This window comes from Anomaloglossus baeobatrachus, chromosome 5 (genome assembly GCF_048569485.1).
Source record: "Anomaloglossus baeobatrachus isolate aAnoBae1 chromosome 5, aAnoBae1.hap1, whole genome shotgun sequence".
NCBI classification, from domain to species: domain Eukaryota; kingdom Metazoa; phylum Chordata; class Amphibia; order Anura; family Aromobatidae; genus Anomaloglossus; species Anomaloglossus baeobatrachus.
This window is the reverse complement of record NC_134357.1, coordinates 429,526,657-429,547,656: the sequence shown is the minus strand read 5'-3', so window position 1 is coordinate 429,547,656 and position 21,000 is coordinate 429,526,657. Positions and strand designations below refer to the sequence as shown.

The 21,000-nt window shown below is 42.4% G+C and overlaps 1 protein-coding gene across 3 annotated transcripts in view; it reads left to right on the top strand.

The window, feature by feature from the left end:
- Positions 1–21,000, top strand: part of LOC142311714 (piezo-type mechanosensitive ion channel component 2-like) — a 228,050-nt gene that overhangs the window by 16,006 nt on the left and 191,044 nt on the right. Inside the window, exons 1-7 of one of the 3 annotated variants that reach the window (XM_075350365.1) lie at positions 4,695–4,725; positions 4,820–4,887; positions 4,982–5,122; positions 5,512–5,607; positions 6,867–6,968; positions 8,813–8,855; positions 9,772–9,934. In XM_075350365.1, the coding sequence (XP_075206480.1) occupies positions 5,059–5,122; positions 5,512–5,607; positions 6,867–6,968; positions 8,813–8,855; positions 9,772–9,934 (468 nt within the window). In that variant the 5' untranslated portion in view covers positions 4,695–4,725; positions 4,820–4,887; positions 4,982–5,058. The other 2 variants (XM_075350363.1, XM_075350364.1) reach the window with 2 other exon arrangements.

Here is a 21,000-nt window from a genome sequence, read left to right as displayed (position 1 = left end):
AGCGCGTCTCTTGTTGAGAGTGGAGGCAGCAAGATCTTGAAAAATTGAAATATTGGCTCCTTCATAGGTGATATTTTCCGCCTCTCTGGCTCTTTTGAGAACTAGCTCTTTTGCACGAAAGTCCAAGAAGCGGCATATGTCCCGGGGAGGGTCAGACTGTTTGGGTCTAGGTCTCAGAGACCTGTGTGCTCTGACTATATCCAGTGAGCTTGGGTCATCTGGGAGGAGCAGCTTGGTAAATATTTCTTTGAGGGCAGAATCTAATGCTTCTGTAGCGACCGACTCCGGCAGGCCTTTAACATGAAGGTTGTTCCTTCGTTCCCTGTTCTCGTGATCTTCCAAGATGTTGTAGATTTGGTTGATATGACCTTCTTGGGCCTGGAGACAGGTGAGGGTACAGTTTGCTTGATAAACTGCAGCAGAATTGGCGGACTCCAGCGTATCCACTCTGTGACCAATTTGCGCTACATCCTGCTTGATGTCCGTTAGGTCCTTTAGGACAGGTGCCATGGTTTTGGCAAGAAGACTTCATAAACGATATTGACAGAGGTTGCTCCTTCTGCTTTCCTTTCTCCTCCATGTCGCTCTCTTCCTCAGACTCCAAATCTTCCCTTGCAGGTGGGGCTGGAGGGGGAGATGCCATCTGTTTTGGGTTTTGCATGTGCTTTTTAATACATTTATCGACATCTGCTTGGGTAGATGAGGTTGGTCTATAGGTGGCTCCTGCAGCCTTGTTTCCAATTTTCACCATCCTTGTATTCTCGGCTGCTTAGCTAAAGAAATTGACCCCTATCCGGTCTCCATCTCTGACAGGTTTAACTCATTTTAAATCCACCCTGGGTATGATGTTAAGAAAGAGTGGTGTGGAACTTCCACTTTAATGTATTGTGTTCATCTACAATGGCAGTGACGGAGGGTTGAGCTGTGTTTTTATAGATGTGTGTTGATACTCTTGTTGGGCAGCAGGGGGAGCTAGGCACCACCACTCAGTAATGCTGAAGATCTAATGTTACCCTATGGAGATTTAGTAAGGGCAGTGTAGGGTTAATTCTGGTGGGGGAACAATAGATAGATCAGTATATACATCCTTGCTGTTCCCTTTACTTCTCCAGTACTCAGTATCACCACACTTTATATGGAATGGGGCTTCAGCGAGGCAGGGGTTAAGTTCTTTTAAATGTTATGAGGGTACTGGATGCTCCCAGGCCCTTAAGTTGTACCTGTGTTCTTCCATTTCCTTACTATGTTCCTCACAGTGGAAACTGACAGTTTAAATCTCTGTGACATTTTTTTGTATCCTTCCCCTGAACAACTATGTTGAATAATCTTTGTTTTCAGATCATTTGAGAGTTGTTTTGAGGAGCCCATGATGCCACTCTTCATAGGAGATTCAAATAGGAGAACAACTTGCAAGTGGCCACCTTAAATACCTTTTCTCATGATTGGATACACCAGCCTATGAAGTTCAAAGCTCAATGAGATTACAAAACCAATTTAGTGCTTTAGTAAGTCAGTAAAAAGTAGTTAGGAGTGTTCAAATCAAGAAATTGATAAGGGTGCCCATAGTTTTGCACCGGTCAAATTTTGTTTAAATGTGGATTGCACATTTTCTGTTAGTACAATAAACCTCATTTCAATCCAGAAATATTACTCAGTCCATCAGTTATTAGATATATGAAACTGAAATAGCTGTTGCAAAAACCGAAATTGTTATAAAGAAAAAAGGTAACATTAATAGGGGTGCCCACATTTTTTCATATGACTGTATGTAGTCTAGTCAAGGTGTGGCGGTATTTCTCCCTTGTATGTGGTATTACTGGTCTTGGTATAGTGGATTGTGTTGTGTATGGAGGTCACTTTTTCTCTCTGATATCTAGTGTCTTGACACTGGACAGTGTTTCACCAGCTTTAGCCCTTTTTTTGGAGGACCTATGCAATTCCCTTGATGAGTCATGACTGGTGATGAAACTTGTTGGGAGGCATAAAGGGATTTTTGTAGGGACAGTAACCAGGTGTTAGCTGTGGACCATCCTTGTAAGAGCGGGAGTCATTGGGGTTCAGGGCAAGATAGGTTTGAATGGACCTGCAAGCTTCCTTGTGACTCTGCCTGGCAAAAACAGAATGCTGTAACGGGCAGTAAGGCTATGTGCGCACGTTGCGTACTAGCCCTGCAGAAATTTCTGCAGCGATCTGAAGAGAACACGTGCGCTTCAAATCGCTGCAGAAAATGTCCGTAGAGAAAAAAAAAAAAGCCGATTCCATGCGCTCTGCCTGCAGCTCCTGCCATGGACAGAGCAGGAGCTGCCGGCAAAGCGCACGGAAAAAGTGACATGTCACTTCTTAGAACGCAGCGCTTCGTGCAGCAGCCGAAGCGCTGCGCTCTAAGACGCCACGTGCGCACGGCCCCTGCACAATCTCCATAGACTGTGCAGGGGACGCAGGACGCATGCAGTTACGCTGCGCTACAAAACGCAGCGTAACTGCATGTATTTACGCAACGTGCACACATAGCCTTAGATCATCTGAATGGGTGAGATCTTTCCTTTTGCTGCCATTTAATATGCTGTTAATGGACATGGGGAATACACATATGGCTAAATGAAATGTACCATTGTCATTATTTAAGCTGCAGGATTTTTTCCCCATTGTCCAAATTTAAAGCAAATATTCTAAGACCACTGTCCTGAATATACAAACAATATCTGCATAGTATCATCTAGTAGTAATAGTGGTGGTTCTTATCCATATTGTCTACAACATTTTTTGGTCTGTCTCTGAGTGACCTTGCCCTAGGGGACATACATCCTGAGCTGGATTGGGTATCTGGCTCATCTCTGATATATGATTATTCTGTCCTGGGCGACACTGTTTGTATTTCTATTTAGGGTCAATCCCTTGATATTTTTAATGTGGTTGAGGAATTGTACATATTTAGGTTTTTAATGAAAATTTATTAAAGGTTATATTTTACCATATCTTTCACATTCGTGCTATTACTCTAACTATTGTGAGCAAAATCTATCCCGTAATATTGATTCCCTGCTCTTTTTCTCTGATATCAATATGAGGAATATTCTTTAATTCCAATTGTTGTTTCCTGTATTCTACTGCTAAATTGGCTTTGACTATGTCTTCATCTCTACAATGTGGCTCTCAATCAACTTGCAAAGTCAAATGTGGCTCTCAAGGTGAAAAAGGTTGGGGACCCCTGCTGTAGGGTCAAACACGGTGATTACACAGTATATAGCAGGACACATATATAAGATTATTTCAGCATAGAAACACATCCAATTGTGGAACGCATTATTATTCCAAGGTCTATTGATTAAGGCCCCCATACAAATTAGATTAAAAATATCTGTACCCTGCGATTATCTGTTGTGTATGTTATTCGTCTTACTTTTCCCTGATATATGATGTCAGGTAAGAGAAGGATTGTGCAGTTATACAGTAGTTTCAATGCCAATTTCTTTTCTTTTCAGGGGAGATAAGCAGGACTAAAGGCATTGTACACATTAGACTGATGTTGGCCGAACTTGCCATATCAACGGGTTCAGCCGACAGTCTAATGTATATCAGTTGTTCGTCTGACAGTCCAACGTGTATGAGGGGTTCAGCCAACAGTCTGAGGTATACGGATCTTTTGACCGACAGTCTTATGTGTATGGAGGGTTCGGCTGACAGTATGATGCATATGGATTTTTTGTCCGACAGTCTAGTGTACTTCATATGGGGGATTGGCCGACATTCTAATGTGCATGGTGGATTCGGCCAACAGTCTGATGTGTATAGGAGGTTCGGCCGACATTCTAATGTGTATGGCGCTTTGGCCGACAGTGTAATGTGTATGGGGAGATTGGCCGATGGTTTGATGAGTAATGGGGGTTCGGCAGACAGTCTAATATGTATTGGGGTTCTGCCGACAGTCTGATGTGTATGGGAGGTTTGGCTAACAATCTAAAGTGTTTGGGGAGTTCCATCAACTGTCTAATATCTATAGGAGGTTTAGGCAAAAGTTTAATGCGTATCACATCACTGAAAAGATGATGGTAGGGGGAGATAGGGATCTGGCATGTCTGATTTCGGATGGCAGATCCTTTTGTTCTCCCAGCGATAAGCTGCCACTAACATGTCTTGCAATGGATCTCCCATAGAGAACACAGGAGCGCTTAGCAGAGCAAGTACCACTATACATGGACGAGTCTGGCAAGATAGCTGCTAGACAAACAGTTACCTCATGGATAGTATAAGACTAGTAAGTCTGAAAAGGAAGCAAAAAGTTCATGGTGAATGATGAATTTGCTGCATCTTTATACTCATTTTTTTTAACTTCATACACCTCTTTTTTGGATTTACTTTTCTGCACCTTAAGTTTTGCGCAGTTTGTCACCCTCAGTTGCATCTATTTTAAGCCCCCTTTCCGGATAGACCTTGACTTTCCCCACAAAGCTCTGCACATATTTGAGAAAGCCACAGGGTGATCTCAAGGGAAGTGCAATGGTTGTATAAACTGTGAATCCATTTCTATATAGAGAGAGACACATCTAAAGCAATGTCAGGATATTGTTATTCTGTATTAATAATCATTACCAATGGGAATGCTCTTCTCTAATATAGCACAAGCATTTTTCTCTCTCCGTGGAGTCAGATTTGCGTTTCCCTGACCTAAGCTTTGTCTGCATTTCCACTGTGAACAGCTTGTTTGTGTACAGCAGAGACGAGAAGGTGAGGAGTGAGATTTAATAGCAGTGTGAATTGCCCAGAGAGCAGTGGGATATGAGGGCATCTGGATCAATATGTTCCTTCCCTTTGCTCTCAGGCACCTCCCCTCACCACAGAGAAGACCTCTCACTCCCGGCTGCTCTCTTGACCAGTGTGGACACTCAGGTGGGTCTGTACTCTACATTAACAATACCAAATCTTTGAACCCATCAGTCAACCTCGGGCACGAAATGTAAATGCCAATATCCTACTTTCCTAGGCATGCAAAGATGTCTATCCTATTGTGACCGGACTGCTCACCCCTTCCTAACCTGCCTCTGCTGATTGGCATAGAGAATGGCAAATGAACTATTATGCGGGCTAGTCTTCCGTTTCCTCCTCCCTGGCTGCCTATTGGCAGGTAGGTATCATAATCCACTATGTCGCTTCTTTAGTCTCAGACAAATCTTTCTCAGAGGACGTAATAATTTTTATTATGTTTTATAGAATTCTTACTTTTTAAATGGCTCTTTGAGATTATCCTAGAGTTCCTTGTGTATCAAAATAAAAATATAGGTTTACGCTAAGAATTTGGGACTTTAAGGTGATGCCAGCCTCAATTTCAGAACCTAAACATGTAGAAAAAATATTTAATCTTTTGTAATATTTATAAAATGTATTATTAGCTAATGTATTATTAGCTAATACATCATTATTAGCTAATGTATTATTAGCTAATAATAAATGTATTATTAACTAATACATAGCTAAAACCATCTAATATAACTTTTTTTTTTATCTATCCTGAAGCCCTCTGTATCCGTTTCAATGGATTCTCCGTCATCTATTTTGTGTATGTAATGCTTATCCCTCTTCTATCAAAACCAACATACACTACAATGAAAGGTAGAGTTTCTGAAATGTGTTTTTAATCCTTCATTTCTAACTTGTTTCATTATTTATTTGTGACATTTCAGACCATAGAATTCTAATTTGGCTAATTTGGGATATCTTTTTCTAGAGCTCTTTTAATTAATAGACTAATTGAACTGTGTTTTCTTTCTTTCTTTCTTTATTTCTTTCCTTTCTTCCTTTCTTTCTTTCTGACTCATTTGGCTAATTTGGGATGTTTTTCTAGAGCTCTTGTAATTAATAAACTAATTGATTTGTGTTGTCTTTCTCTTTCTTTTTTCTTTCTTTTTTTCTTTCCTTCTTTTCTATCTTTTTTTCTTTCCTTCTTTTCTGTCTTTTTTTCTTTCCTTTCTTTCTTTTCTCTTTTCTTCTTTTCACTTTCTTTTCTCTTTCCTTCTTTTCTCTCTTTTTTTCTTTCTTTCTTTTCTACCTTTCTTTCTTTCTTCCTTTCTGACCCATTTGGCTAATTTGGGATGTTTTTCTAGAGCTCTTGTAATTAATAAACTAATTAGTCTGTGTTGTCTTTCTTTTTCTTTCTTTCTCTCTTTCTTTTTTTTCTTTCCTTCTTTTCTTTCTTTTTTCTTTCCTTTCTTTCTTTTCTTCTTTTCTCTCTTTCTTTTCTCTTATATATATATATATTATTTCTAGTCCCCTTTCTTTCTTTCCTTCTCTCTTTCTTTTCTTTCTTTAATATATATATATATATATATTTTTTTTCTTTTATTTCTAGTCCCCTTATATTTGTTAGTTGGCATTTATACCATTCTTTCTTGGATATACTGATGAATACCTAGCTTCTGTGAATATTTATCTTTCTTCCATTTCCATGCTGTGCTTTTCTTTTTTAATCTTCAACACCCTTTTTGTGTTGCAAGTGATCAAACCAGGTCACTCTGAAAAAACAAGACCACATCAGTTTTTAAACTATAAACCTATTTAAGTAAAAGAAAAAAAAAATCAAGATCGGGAAAAGATCAAAACCCTGCATGTGTTTTATGATAAGTTTCTTGTAGTGTCGGACTCAGGAAAGTAGCAGCATTTTATGGGTCCTGTCAAATGATGCAGTTGTGTTAAGTGCATTTAGTCACAAATTTTTGTCACATTTGTAAAAATTACAGTAGGGAAGTATAAAATACTATCTGTGGAGTAAATAAGTGTCAGAATATTACAATTTATGGCATCTTGGATACTGGATTAAATGAATTATGTTTAGTCTATTTCCTTTCTTACTTTACTTTTTTTCTTCTCTTAAGGACACACTGGAAAATTCTTGAAGTCTATATACTACACAAGCTTCTTACTACTCATCATACAGTCATCTTTCCAAATTGCATTCAGTTATGTTCCTCCTCAAGGTAGGATTAAGTATAAATGAGCTTTATAAAGAAGCAAAACTTTTAATATACAATCAGAATCAGACTGGTTTCACACCTTACAGTGGAACCTTGAATTATGAGGGCTGGCACAGTGGCTCAGTGGTTAGCACTTCAGTCTTGCAGCACTGAGGTCCTGGGCTCAAATCCCACCAAGGACAACATCTGCATGGAGTTTGTATGTTCTCCCCGTGTTTGCGTGGGTTTCCTCCCACACTCCAAAAACATACTGATAGGGAACCTAGATTGTGAGCCCCAATGGGGACAGTGTTGCCAATGTATGTAAAGCGCTGGGGAATTAACAGCACTATCTAAATGAATAAATCTTATTATTAATATTATTATTATTATTATTAATTGGTACCGGGAGTGGGCTCTTAAACCAGGTTACTCTTATATCAAAGCAAATTTTCCCATAGGAAATAATTGAAACGTTCCACAACCCAAAAATATTTACTGTATTTATACAACCTTCTTTTCCTTACAGTAATACAAAATAATATACTGTATTCTTATAAAATTATTACAGTACTTTAATACAAAATGCTGTGCAGTACAGTAGAAGCATATAAAACAAATTAAACTGCATGTTAGCATACAATAGAATTGTTGGTGTGCAGGAGATCCAGTACAAGTAATGTGCTGCACTGGTTAGCCGAAAGAGTGCAATACTGTATCCACATATGCAATTTGATAGAAATGCTGTATAGTATATACTGTACTGTACAATTGTATACTGTATACAGTAAATATGTACTGAAAGTTACCTCCAGAGCGCGGTGAAAGGACGGAACCGGAAGTGTACACAGTGGGAATTTGCTCTTATTGCAAATCATTGCTCTTAAACCAAGTTACAAATTTGTAAAAAGCTTTGCTTGTCTTGCAAAACGCTCTCAAACCAAGTTACTCTTAATCCAAGGTTCCACTGTATTTTGCTATGTGCGTGTTTTGTTCCTTTTCATATGTTTTTGGGATAGCACACAGATGTCATGGGTATTTTACTTTTTAATGATTAGGAGAAGTTAAGAATTTGATTTTGTCAGATAAGAAGAATGGATGCAATAAGGATTGTAGAAACTGCCACACAGACCAAAAATGGATCCAGTACATACACAAAAAAGCAGGAGAAAAAATATGGATGTGTGAATCCGGTCTTAGTGGTCATATTTATATTTGGTGCTTTGAATTTGTGACAAAATGTTGCGACTTCGTGGTAGTTGTATTAATATACAGTGACGTGGTCTTACATCCTAATATACAGCAGTCACAATCTGATCCACCACTATCCTCAATGTGGAAATAATGGAGAACTCAAGTCCCCTGTACTGGTGATTGTGCGTTAGTATTGGGGGTAAAAAAAAAGTAAAACGGTGACAAATTTTGTTAAAAGGAAAAGCGTCCTATAGTATTTTGAATCAGGTTACAAAGAGTAAAAAAATATTGGAAGCAGCGTGCAAAATAAGAGTGTACAATGTAAATAATGGAGATCTATATGGGCAATGCTTGTGCAGATGACCGGAGTTTCGATCCAAGTGCTCTCTGACACACACAAAATCGGATGGAACGCTGACCATTGTGGCAGTGATTTTTTTCCTAGGACCAAGAATCAGATGGCACTCGGCCATTCAAGTCTATAGGTCCATGGAAAAAAAAACAGATCACACTCGGACCAATGTTATTCAATGAGCCAGTGCAGATTTTCTCTTAGAACCGAGAATCGGATGGCACTCGGCCATTCAAGGCTATGGGTCTGTGGAAAAAATCAGACCGCATAATGATTGTTTCTTTCTGGATGATAATTGTGTTTTTTGTTACCATCTACTCAGATTATCTCTGGGAGGAAATCCTAAAACACTTTGGAATAATGAGGTAAGAAGCATATTGTAGTAAATGATCTGATTTTATATTTTATGAGCATGTAACCTGTGAACATATATTCAGGAATAGCTGAACGCATACTATCACCTCCTCAACCATTAGACTATATAGAATATCTGTAGTAAGAATCATATATAGGAAAAACTGCAGAGGTACACTGTTTACAAGCCATAAACAATTTCAATTTCCCCTTTTTAAATGCTCTATTACCCTTCATTGAAAAATATACACATACCTCCAACATCGGCAACCTTCCAGTGATATAGGTGCCTGGTCTTCTGGCGTTTGTTTGGCCAAGGGAAGTGCGAGCGCTTCAGCCTATTAGCAACTAATGGCCTACAGCTTTCATTTAGTATAATAATGTCACAGCAGTGCCAACATCACTGGAAAGGTACCGGGACAGGAGGTATCTGTTTTAAACAGGAAAATAGAGAATTTAAGACTAGATTGTCCAAGTATTGGGAAACCTCTTTTAAGCTGACCATACACATTATTAGTTAATATTTCATAGGGCATAGATTGGACATGTTGTATTTTAATGTGATATCCTTTGGTGCTCAAAGTATATAAGACTCTTCTAGAGCTTCCAAAAGTCGCTAACTACCCTTTCCCCACGAGTGTGTGCTACTCCCGCACAGGAGGTCTGGAGAGAGCGGTTGACAAATAGCTTTGTAAAATGTTTGGTTGCCTTCATTCTTCCACTAATTTATCTGAAGAACCTTGAGTAAATTTACGGAGCCCATGCATAGTAGATGAAAGTTGATCTAAATGGCCCATTTCAATTGTAATGAATGATCGTCGGCTGATTTGATGAATGAATGATTGAATCTTATACATATGTGCACCATATATGTCATCCTCCTGCTCATACAATGAAGAATTGTTCAGTTTTTCTTTCTTTTCGTAGATTCAGTGATGTAGATGCTTGGAACATAGTCCGCCTGTTAGCCCCGGATATTGGCATGTTATTTTCTGGATACTTTATTCGAAGGGCCTGCAAAAAACTAGTAAGATCTGGAGCTCCCAAGATCAGTGTTCGTGTGAGCAGTGAGGAGGAAGAAGAAGATGAGGTGAGCCTATCCAAAGAGTGTCAGCCTCGAGTCTTTCTAAGAGGAGGATTTGTATCCACCACACACATTCTCCTGAATGGGATTTGCCTCTTGTCTGTAATTCAGGTCTTTTGAGTTACAGTTATCGGCACGTCACCAAATCGGCTGATTTTCTGGCAATGAAAATTAGACAATATAAGGTTTTGTTCACAGTGGTATCATGGCTCATGTGTTAGGGAACCATGATGGACTTGGAGGATCCATAGAGTAATAAACCCTAATACATGTTGATTTCTGACAGATCCCATTGATGTATATTCTGCGGACTAGTGCATATCCCAGAAGTCGGACCTCCAAGGATCGAAAAGTTATCACCTATCTTTGTTTTTCACAAACAACCCCTTTAAGAAACTTGTGTAGTAATTTGCTCTGCTTTATCATTACCTGCACTTATCCACAAGATGTCAGTATGATTCTGCCTCAGCATAGCTAAATTTCCATAATACCGTAGGGACCAGGGGGGAAAACTATTCTCCTTAAGGAGACTTTGCAAGCCAGTCTGGCTGCCAGGTAAGGGGACTTATAGCTGCAATGCCCCTCTGGGAAATATTCAAATTGTCTCTCCAGTAAAGGAGACAAACTCTAGCACAGCGCCACCTATTGGAAGTAGCGATCCTAAAAGTCACAAGTGGATTTTCAACAATCCTTTGCAATATGACTGAGGATATATAAGCCAGATCAGAATCCCAATTTGCAGACACGGTGTTTCGGGGTGCTTGCCCCTCGTCAGTGCAAAGTATGGGGGTGTCTGATCTGGCTCATGAGAAAGCTATGTGGGGACCACGGGGGAAAACTATTCTCCTTAAGGAGACTTTGCAAGCCAGTCTGGCTGCCAGGTAAGGGGACTTATAGCTGCAATGCCCCTCTGGGAAATATTCAAATTGTCTCTCCAGTAAAGGAGACAAACTCTAGCACAGCGCCACCTATTGGAAGTAGCGATCCTAAAAGTCACAAGTGGATTTTCAACAATCCTTTGCAATATGACTGAGGATATATAAGCCAGATCAGAATCCCAATTTGCAGACACGGTGTTTCGGGGTGCTTGCCCCTCGTCAGTGCAAAGTATGGGGGTGTCTGATCTGGCTCATGAGAAAGCTATGTGGGGACCACGGGGGAAAACTATTCTCCTTAAGGAGACTTTGCAAGCCAGTCTGGCTGCCAGGTAAGGGGACTTATAGCTGCAATGCCCCTCTGGGAAATATTCAAATTGTCTCTCCAGTAAAGGAGACAAACTCTAGCACAGCGCCACCTATTGGAAGTAGCGATCCTAAAAGTCACAAGTGGATTTTCAACAATCCTTTGCAATATGACTGAGGATATATAAGCCAGATCAGAATCCCAATTTGCAGACACGGTGTTTCGGGGTGCTTGCCCCTCGTCAGTGCAAAGTATGGGGGTGTCTGATCTGGCTCATGAGAAAGCTATGTGGGGACCACGGGGGAAAACTATTCTCCTTAAGGAGACTTTGCAAGCCAGTCTGGCTGCCAGGTAAGGGGACTTATAGCTGCAATGCCCCTCTGGGAAATATTCAAATTGTCTCTCCAGTAAAGGAGACAAACTCTAGCACAGCGCCACCTATTGGAAGTAGCGATCCTAAAAGTCACAAGTGGATTTTCAACAATCCTTTGCAATATGACTGAGGATATATAAGCCAGATCAGAATCCCAATTTGCAGACACGGTGTTTCGGGGTGCTTGCCCCTCGTCAGTGCAAAGTATGGGGGTGTCTGATCTGGCTCATGAGAAAGCTATGTGGGGACCACGGGGGAAAACTATTCTCCTTAAGGAGACTTTGCAAGCCAGTCTGGCTGCCAGGTAAGGGGACTTATAGCTGCAATGCCCCTCTGGGAAATATTCAAATTGTCTCTCCAGTAAAGGAGACAAACTCTAGCACAGCGCCACCTATTGGAAGTAGCGATCCTAAAAGTCACAAGTGGATTTTCAACAATCCTTTGCAATATGACTGAGGATATATAAGCCAGATCAGAATCCCAATTTGCAGACACGGTGTTTCGGGGTGCTTGCCCCTCGTCAGTGCAAAGTATGGGGGTGTCTGATCTGGCTCATGAGAAAGCTATGTGGGGACCACGGGGGAAAACTATTCTCCTTAAGGAGACTTTGCAAGCCAGTCTGGCTGCCAGGTAAGGGGACTTATAGCTGCAATGCCCCTCTGGGAAATATTCAAATTGTCTCTCCAGTAAAGGAGACAAACTCTAGCACAGCGCCACCTATTGGAAGTAGCGATCCTAAAAGTCACAAGTGGATTTTCAACAATCCTTTGCAATATGACTGAGGATATATAAGCCAGATCAGAATCCCAATTTGCAGACACGGTGTTTCGGGGTGCTTGCCCCTCGTCAGTGCAAAGTATGGGGGTGTCTGATCTGGCTCATGAGAAAGCTATGTGGGGACCACGGGGGAAAACTATTCTCCTTAAGGAGACTTTGCAAGCCAGTCTGGCTGCCAGGTAAGGGGACTTATAGCTGCAATGCCCCTCTGGGAAATATTCAAATTGTCTCTCCAGTAAAGGAGACAAACTCTAGCACAGCGCCACCTATTGGAAGTAGCGATCCTAAAAGTCACAAGTGGATTTTCAACAATCCTTTGCAATATGACTGAGGATATATAAGCCAGATCAGAATCCCAATTTGCAGACACGGTGTTTCGGGGTGCTTGCCCCTCGTCAGTGCAAAGTATGGGGGTGTCTGATCTGGCTCATGAGAAAGCTATGTGGGGACCACGGGGGAAAACTATTCTCCTTAAGGAGACTTTGCAAGCCAGTCTGGCTGCCAGGTAAGGGGACTTATAGCTGCAATGCCCCTCTGGGAAATATTCAAATTGTCTCTCCAGTAAAGGAGACAAACTCTAGCACAGCGCCACCTATTGGAAGTAGCGATCCTAAAAGTCACAAGTGGATTTTCAACAATCCTTTGCAATATGACTGAGGATATATAAGCCAGATCAGAATCCCAATTTGCAGACACGGTGTTTCGGGGTGCTTGCCCCTCGTCAGTGCAAAGTATGGGGGTGTCTGATCTGGCTCATGAGAAAGCTATGTGGGGACCACGGGGGAAAACTATTCTCCTTAAGGAGACTTTGCAAGCCAGTCTGGCTGCCAGGTAAGGGGACTTATAGCTGCAATGCCCCTCTGGGAAATATTCAAATTGTCTCTCCAGTAAAGGAGACAAACTCTAGCACAGCGCCACCTATTGGAAGTAGCGATCCTAAAAGTCACAAGTGGATTTTCAACAATCCTTTGCAATATGACTGAGGATATATAAGCCAGATCAGAATCCCAATTTGCAGACACGGTGTTTCGGGGTGCTTGCCCCTCGTCAGTGCAAAGTATGGGGGTGTCTGATCTGGCTCATGAGAAAGCTATGTGGGGACCACGGGGGAAAACTATTCTCCTTAAGGAGACTTTGCAAGCCAGTCTGGCTGCCAGGTAAGGGGACTTATAGCTGCAATGCCCCTCTGGGAAATATTCAAATTGTCTCTCCAGTAAAGGAGACAAACTCTAGCACAGCGCCACCTATTGGAAGTAGCGATCCTAAAAGTCACAAGTGGATTTTCAACAATCCTTTGCAATATGACTGAGGATATATAAGCCAGATCAGAATCCCAATTTGCAGACACGGTGTTTCGGGGTGCTTGCCCCTCGTCAGTGCAAAGTATGGGGGTGTCTGATCTGGCTCATGAGAAAGCTATGTGGGGACCACGGGGGAAAACTATTCTCCTTAAGGAGACTTTGCAAGCCAGTCTGGCTGCCAGGTAAGGGGACTTATAGCTGCAATGCCCCTCTGGGAAATATTCAAATTGTCTCTCCAGTAAAGGAGACAAACTCTAGCACAGCACCACCTATTGGAAGTAGCGATCCTAAAAGTCACAAGTGGATTTTCAACAATCCTTTGCAATATGACTGAGGATATATAAGCCAGATCAGAATCCCAATTTGCAGACACGGTGTTTCGGGGTGCTTGCCCCTCGTCAGTGCAAAGTATGGGGGTGTCTGATCTGGCTCATGAGAAAGCTATGTGGGGACCACGGGGGAAAACTATTCTCCTTAAGGAGACTTTGCAAGCCAGTCTGGCTGCCAGGTAAGGGGACTTATAGCTGCAATGCCCCTCTGGGAAATATTCAAATTGTCTCTCCAGTAAAGGAGACAAACTCTAGCACAGCGCCACCTATTGGAAGTAGCGATCCTAAAAGTCACAAGTGGATTTTCAACAATCCTTTGCAATATGACTGAGGATATATAAGCCAGATCAGAATCCCAATTTGCAGACACGGTGTTTCGGGGTGCTTGCCCCTCGTCAGTGCAAAGTATGGGGGTGTCTGATCTGGCTCATGAGAAAGCTATGTGGGGACCACGGGGGAAAACTATTCTCCTTAAGGAGACTTTGCAAGCCAGTCTGGCTGCCAGGTAAGGGGACTTATAGCTGCAATGCCCCTCTGGGAAATATTCAAATTGTCTCTCCAGTAAAGGAGACAAACTCTAGCACAGCGCCACCTATTGGAAGTAGCGATCCTAAAAGTCACAAGTGGATTTTCAACAATCCTTTGCAATATGACTGAGGATATATAAGCCAGATCAGAATCCCAATTTGCAGACACGGTGTTTCGGGGTGCTTGCCCCTCGTCAGTGCAAAGTATGGGGGTGTCTGATCTGGCTCATGAGAAAGCTATGTGGGGACCACGGGGGAAAACTATTCTCCTTAAGGAGACTTTGCAAGCCAGTCTGGCTGCCAGGTAAGGGGACTTATAGCTGCAATGCCCCTCTGGGAAATATTCAAATTGTCTCTCCAGTAAAGGAGACAAACTCTAGCACAGCGCCACCTATTGGAAGTAGCGATCCTAAAAGTCACAAGTGGATTTTCAACAATCCTTTGCAATATGACTGAGGATATATAAGCCAGATCAGAATCCCAATTTGCAGACACGGTGTTTCGGGGTGCTTGCCCCTCGTCAGTGCAAAGTATGGGGGTGTCTGATCTGGCTCATGAGAAAGCTATGTGGGGACCACGGGGGAAAACTATTCTCCTTAAGGAGACTTTGCAAGCCAGTCTGGCTGCCAGGTAAGGGGACTTATAGCTGCAATGCCCCTCTGGGAAATATTCAAATTGTCTCTCCAGTAAAGGAGACAAACTCTAGCACAGCGCCACCTATTGGAAGTAGCGATCCTAAAAGTCACAAGTGGATTTTCAACAATCCTTTGCAATATGACTGAGGATATATAAGCCAGATCAGAATCCCAATTTGCAGACACGGTGTTTCGGGGTGCTTGCCCCTCGTCAGTGCAAAGTATGGGGGTGTCTGATCTGGCTCATGAGAAAGCTATGTGGGGACCACGGGGGAAAACTATTCTCCTTAAGGAGACTTTGCAAGCCAGTCTGGCTGCCAGGTAAGGGGACTTATAGCTGCAATGCCCCTCTGGGAAATATTCAAATTGTCTCTCCAGTAAAGGAGACAAACTCTAGCACAGAGCCACCTATTGGAAGTAGCGATCCTAAAAGTCACAAGTGGATTTTCAACAATCCTTTGCAATATGACTGAGGATATATAAGCCAGATCAGAATCCCAATTTGCAGACACGGTGTTTCGGGGTGCTTGCCCCTCGTCAGTGCAAAGTATGGGGGTGTCTGATCTGGCTCATGAGAAAGCTATGTGGGGACCACGGGGGAAAACTATTCTCCTTAAGGAGACTTTGCAAGCCAGTCTGGCTGCCAGGTAAGGGGACTTATAGCTGCAATGCCCCTCTGGGAAATATTCAAATTGTCTCTCCAGTAAAGGAGACAAACTCTAGCACAGCGCCACCTATTGGAAGTAGCGATCCTAAAAGTCACAAGTGGATTTTCAACAATCCTTTGCAATATGACTGAGGATATATAAGCCAGATCAGAATCCCAATTTGCAGACACGGTGTTTCGGGGTGCTTGCCCCTCGTCAGTGCAAAGTATGGGGGTGTCTGATCTGGCTCATGAGAAAGCTATGTGGGGACCACGGGGGAAAACTATTCTCCTTAAGGAGACTTTGCAAGCCAGTCTGGCTGCCAGGTAAGGGGACTTATAGCTGCAATGCCCCTCTGGGAAATATTCAAATTGTCTCTCCAGTAAAGTTTTCCCCCGTGGTCCCCACATAGCTTTCTCATGAGCCAGATCAGACACCCCCATACTTTGCACTGACGAGGGGCAAGCACCCCGAAACACCGTGTCTGCAAATTGGGATTCTGATCTGGCTTATATATCCTCAGTCATATTGCAAAGGATTGTTGAAAATCCACTTGTGACTTTTAGGATCGCTACTTCCAATAGGTGGCGCTGTGCTAGAGTTTGTCTCCTTTACTGGAGAGACAATTTGAATATTTCCCAGAGGGGCATTGCAGCTATAAGTCCCCTTACCTGGCAGCCAGACTGGCTTGCAAAGTCTCCTTAAGGAGAATAGTTTTCCCCCGTGGTCCCCACATAGCTTTCTCATGAGCCAGATCAGACACCCCCATACTTTGCACTGACGAGGGGCAAGCACCCCGAAACACCGTGTCTGCAAATTGGGATTCTGATCTGGCTTATATATCCTCAGTCATATTGCAAAGGATTGTTGAAAATCCACTTGTGACTTTTAGGATCGCTACTTCCAATAGGTGGCGCTGTGCTAGAGTTTGTCTCCTTTACTGGAGAGACAATTTGAATATTTCCCAGAGGGGCATTGCAGCTATAAGTCCCCTTACCTGGCAGCCAGACTGGCTTGCAAAGTCTCCTTAAGGAGAATAGTTTTCCCCCGTGGTCCCCACATAGCTTTCTCATGAGCCAGATCAGACACCCCCATACTTTGCACTGACGAGGGGCAAGCACCCCGAAACACCGTGTCTGCAAATTGGGATTCTGATCTGGCTTATATATCCTCAGTCATATTGCAAAGGATTGTTGAAAATCCACTTGTGACTTTTAGGATCGCTACTTCCAATAGGTGGCGCTGTGCTAGAGTTTGTCTCCTTTACTGGAGAGACAATTTGAATATTTCCCAGAGGGGCATTGCAGCTATAAGTCCCCTTACCTGGCAGCCAGACTGGCTTGCAAAGTCTCCTTAAGGAGAATAGTTTTCCCCCGTGGTCCCCACATAGCTTTCTCATGAGCCAGATCAGACACCCCCATACTTTGCACTGACGAGGGGCAAGCACCCCGAAACACCGTGTCTGCAAATTGGGATTCTGATCTGGCTTATATATCCTCAGTCATATTGCAAAGGATTGTTGAAAATCCACTTGTGACTTTTAGGATCGCTACTTCCAATAGGTGGCGCTGTGCTAGAGTTTGTCTCCTTTACTGGAGAGACAATTTGAATATTTCCCAGAGGGGCATTGCAGCTATAAGTCCCCTTACCTGGCAGCCAGACTGGCTTGCAAAGTCTCCTTAAGGAGAATAGTTTTCCCCCGTGGTCCCCACATAGCTTTCTCATGAGCCAGATCAGACACCCCCATACTTTGCACTGACGAGGGGCAAGCACCCCGAAACACCGTGTCTGCAAATTGGGATTCTGATCTGGCTTATATATCCTCAGTCATATTGCAAAGGATTGTTGAAAATCCACTTGTGACTTTTAGGATCGCTACTTCCAATAGGTGGCGCTGTGCTAGAGTTTGTCTCCTTTACTGGAGAGACAATTTGAATATTTCCCAGAGGGGCATTGCAGCTATAAGTCCCCTTACCTGGCAGCCAGACTGGCTTGCAAAGTCTCCTTAAGGAGAATAGTTTTCCCCCGTGGTCCCCACATAGCTTTCTCATGAGCCAGATCAGACACCCCCATACTTTGCACTGACGAGGGGCAAGCACCCCGAAACACCGTGTCTGCAAATTGGGATTCTGATCTGGCTTATATATCCTCAGTCATATTGCAAAGGATTGTTGAAAATCCACTTGTGACTTTTAGGATCGCTACTTCCAATAGGTGGCGCTGTGCTAGAGTTTGTCTCCTTTACTGGAGAGACAATTTGAATATTTCCCAGAGGGGCATTGCAGCTATAAGTCCCCTTACCTGGCAGCCAGACTGGCTTGCAAAGTCTCCTTAAGGAGAATAGTTTTCCCCCGTGGTCCCCACATAGCTTTCTCATGAGCCAGATCAGACACCCCCATACTTTGCACTGACGAGGGGCAAGCACCCCGAAACACCGTGTCTGCAAATTGGGATTCTGATCTGGCTTATATATCCTCAGTCATATTGCAAAGGATTGTTGAAAATCCACTTGTGACTTTTAGGATCGCTACTTCCAATAGGTGGCGCTGTGCTAGAGTTTGTCTCCTTTACTGGAGAGACAATTTGAATATTTCCCAGAGGGGCATTGCAGCTATAAGTCCCCTTACCTGGCAGCCAGACTGGCTTGCAAAGTCTCCTTAAGGAGAATAGTTTTCCCCCGTGGTCCCCACATAGCTTTCTCATGAGCCAGATCAGACACCCCCATACTTTGCACTGACGAGGGGCAAGCACCCCGAAACACCGTGTCTGCAAATTGGGATTCTGATCTGGCTTATATATCCTCAGTCATATTGCAAAGGATTGTTGAAAATCCACTTGTGACTTTTAGGATCGCTACTTCCAATAGGTGGCGCTGTGCTAGAGTTTGTCTCCTTTACTGGAGAGACAATTTGTATAATACCGTAGTTAGTCGCTTTCACAAATTGTGTTATGCTTCAGCCAAATTAACTTTCTTACAGATTATCCATACAGTATATCAGACGTATGTGACAACCCTAATAAGAGGTTTCAATGGCTGTCGTTTCCTTTACTCACTGTTAATTGAGGATTTACTTTACATCCATTATCCATTGCAGCTTTCAGTTTTCAGAACTGTAGTTGCGATCAACCATAAAGATTATTTTATCCCAATCTTCCTCGCAAAATCTGTTAGATTGTGAGGTCATCTCCTGTGTTCAGCGCCCACTGCTGGACACCCACAGAATTTCATTCGTATTCAGGTCTGGGCTTTGGCCGGGCCATTCTAAAACCTTGATTTTCTTCTGCCGAAGCCATTCTTTTGTTTACTTGGAGGTACACTTTGGGTAATTGTCATGCCAAGAGATGAAATTAATCTTTAGCTTTTTAGAAGCTGATCGACGACTTTGATGCAAAATTGACTCGTATTTGAAACTGCTTATAATTCCCTCCACCTTGACTAAAGCACCATATCTAGCTGCGAAAAAACAGCCCCAAAGCACAATGCTGCTTCCACCATGCTTCACTGGGGGTATGGTGTTATTTTGCTGATGCACATTGTTGGCTTTGTGTCAAACATACCTTTTGAAATTATAATCAAAAAGTTCAGGACAAGTTTCTCCACGTGCTTTTGGCAGAGTTAATGTAGGTTTTGGCAAAACATAGCCGGATGAATATGGTAGATTGTTGTGACATGCAGTACACAACCAGTACTTGCAAGAAATTCCTACAGCTCCTTTAATGTTGCTGTTGGCCTCGCTGCAGCCTCTTGCACCAATTTTCAGGTAATGTTAGGCTATGTGTCCACGGGAGAATGTTGCTGCGGATTTTTCTGCATCAAAATCCGTGGCTTTCCCACAAAATCCGCACCTTTTCAAAGGTGCGGATTTGCCGCGGATTTACCGCGGAATTGCCGCGGATTTGATGCGGATTTTGGTGCGGATTTTTTTTTCTCCCAATTTTAAAGCCAAAATCCGGATGAAAATGCGCAACAATAATTGACATGTTGCAGATTTTTCCGGATCAAAATCCGCACCAAATCCAACGCGGAAAAATCCGCAGCATGGGCACAGCATTTCCAAAATGCCATAGAAATGGCTGGGAAGTGTCGCTGCTGCAGATTTTCGGGAAATCCGCGGCTTTTCCGCGAGAAATCCGCGGCAAAATCCACAGCGTGGACACATAGCTTAACTGTTATGCAGAATTTAAGCAACTTCTTGATGAACGTTTTCACAGTATTCCATGATTTATCTAATACCTTGTAAAAAAAAATTGTACCTTTTCTCTTGACTGTTAATTATCAACAATGAGATCCGTTTGCTGTGTTGTAAGCTGTTTACTGCTCATGTCTTTTGCTGTAAAATGCAACTAGGAAAATCCTACTATAACAGTTTAACTGTATATGGGGATAATCCGAATCAGTGTGAATGATGCAGCTATGTACTGACTATTATATAACATGAGTGTGCAAGTTTGCTCAAATCTGCTTATAAAAAAAATTGGTTCTAATTCTGTCCAGAAAAGTTGGATATGTGAAATCCATGTGTCATCTGAGTGCTATGAGAGTGTGATATTCTTTTCTCACCTAGCATCCATATGCCATCTTTATGCAATGCAGCCTTTATTCAACCATCATTTACAGGACCATTTACAGTGCAGAATGGTAATGTAGCCTTAAAATCCAGACGGCATACAGATGGTCCGTGTGCCATCCTTTTTTTCTCTTGCACCCATTGACTTGCATTGGCGAGTCTCAGCCGTTTTTTATGACCATACACAGTATCCTGAGATTTATTTTCCTAAAGCCAAATACAGGGGAGGAAAAAGTCCCTGCTCAGCACTGCCTCATTGAATAGCATTGAGGAACGTAGAATCTGATTTTTTATTGGATTGAACTCGGCGTATTTATACACAGATGTGAGCGAACCCTAAATGTGATTGGCTAATTCTAACCACACTCACATCCCCAATTATACGAGGGTGTTCACACTTATACAACCACTTTATTTATTATTTTTATTTATTGTTATTTTTATTTTCTCCCTCAAAATGATTTGTTTTATTTCTCAATGGATTTTTACAGATTACACTGGGAAACAATTTCTAACATCATTTTTGTTGAGTCTGCTGAATTAGATTAAAGTAGGCATACTGATCTCAAAACTGAAGTTAGTGTTCTTATATCACGTCAGGATTTTTCTCTACAGCTTTTCTTAAAGGAAATCTGTTACCAGGTTTTTGCCACCTAATCTGAGAGCAGCATAATGTAGAGATAGAAACCCTGATTCCAGCAATGTGTCACTTACTGGCTGTTGAATGTTTTCT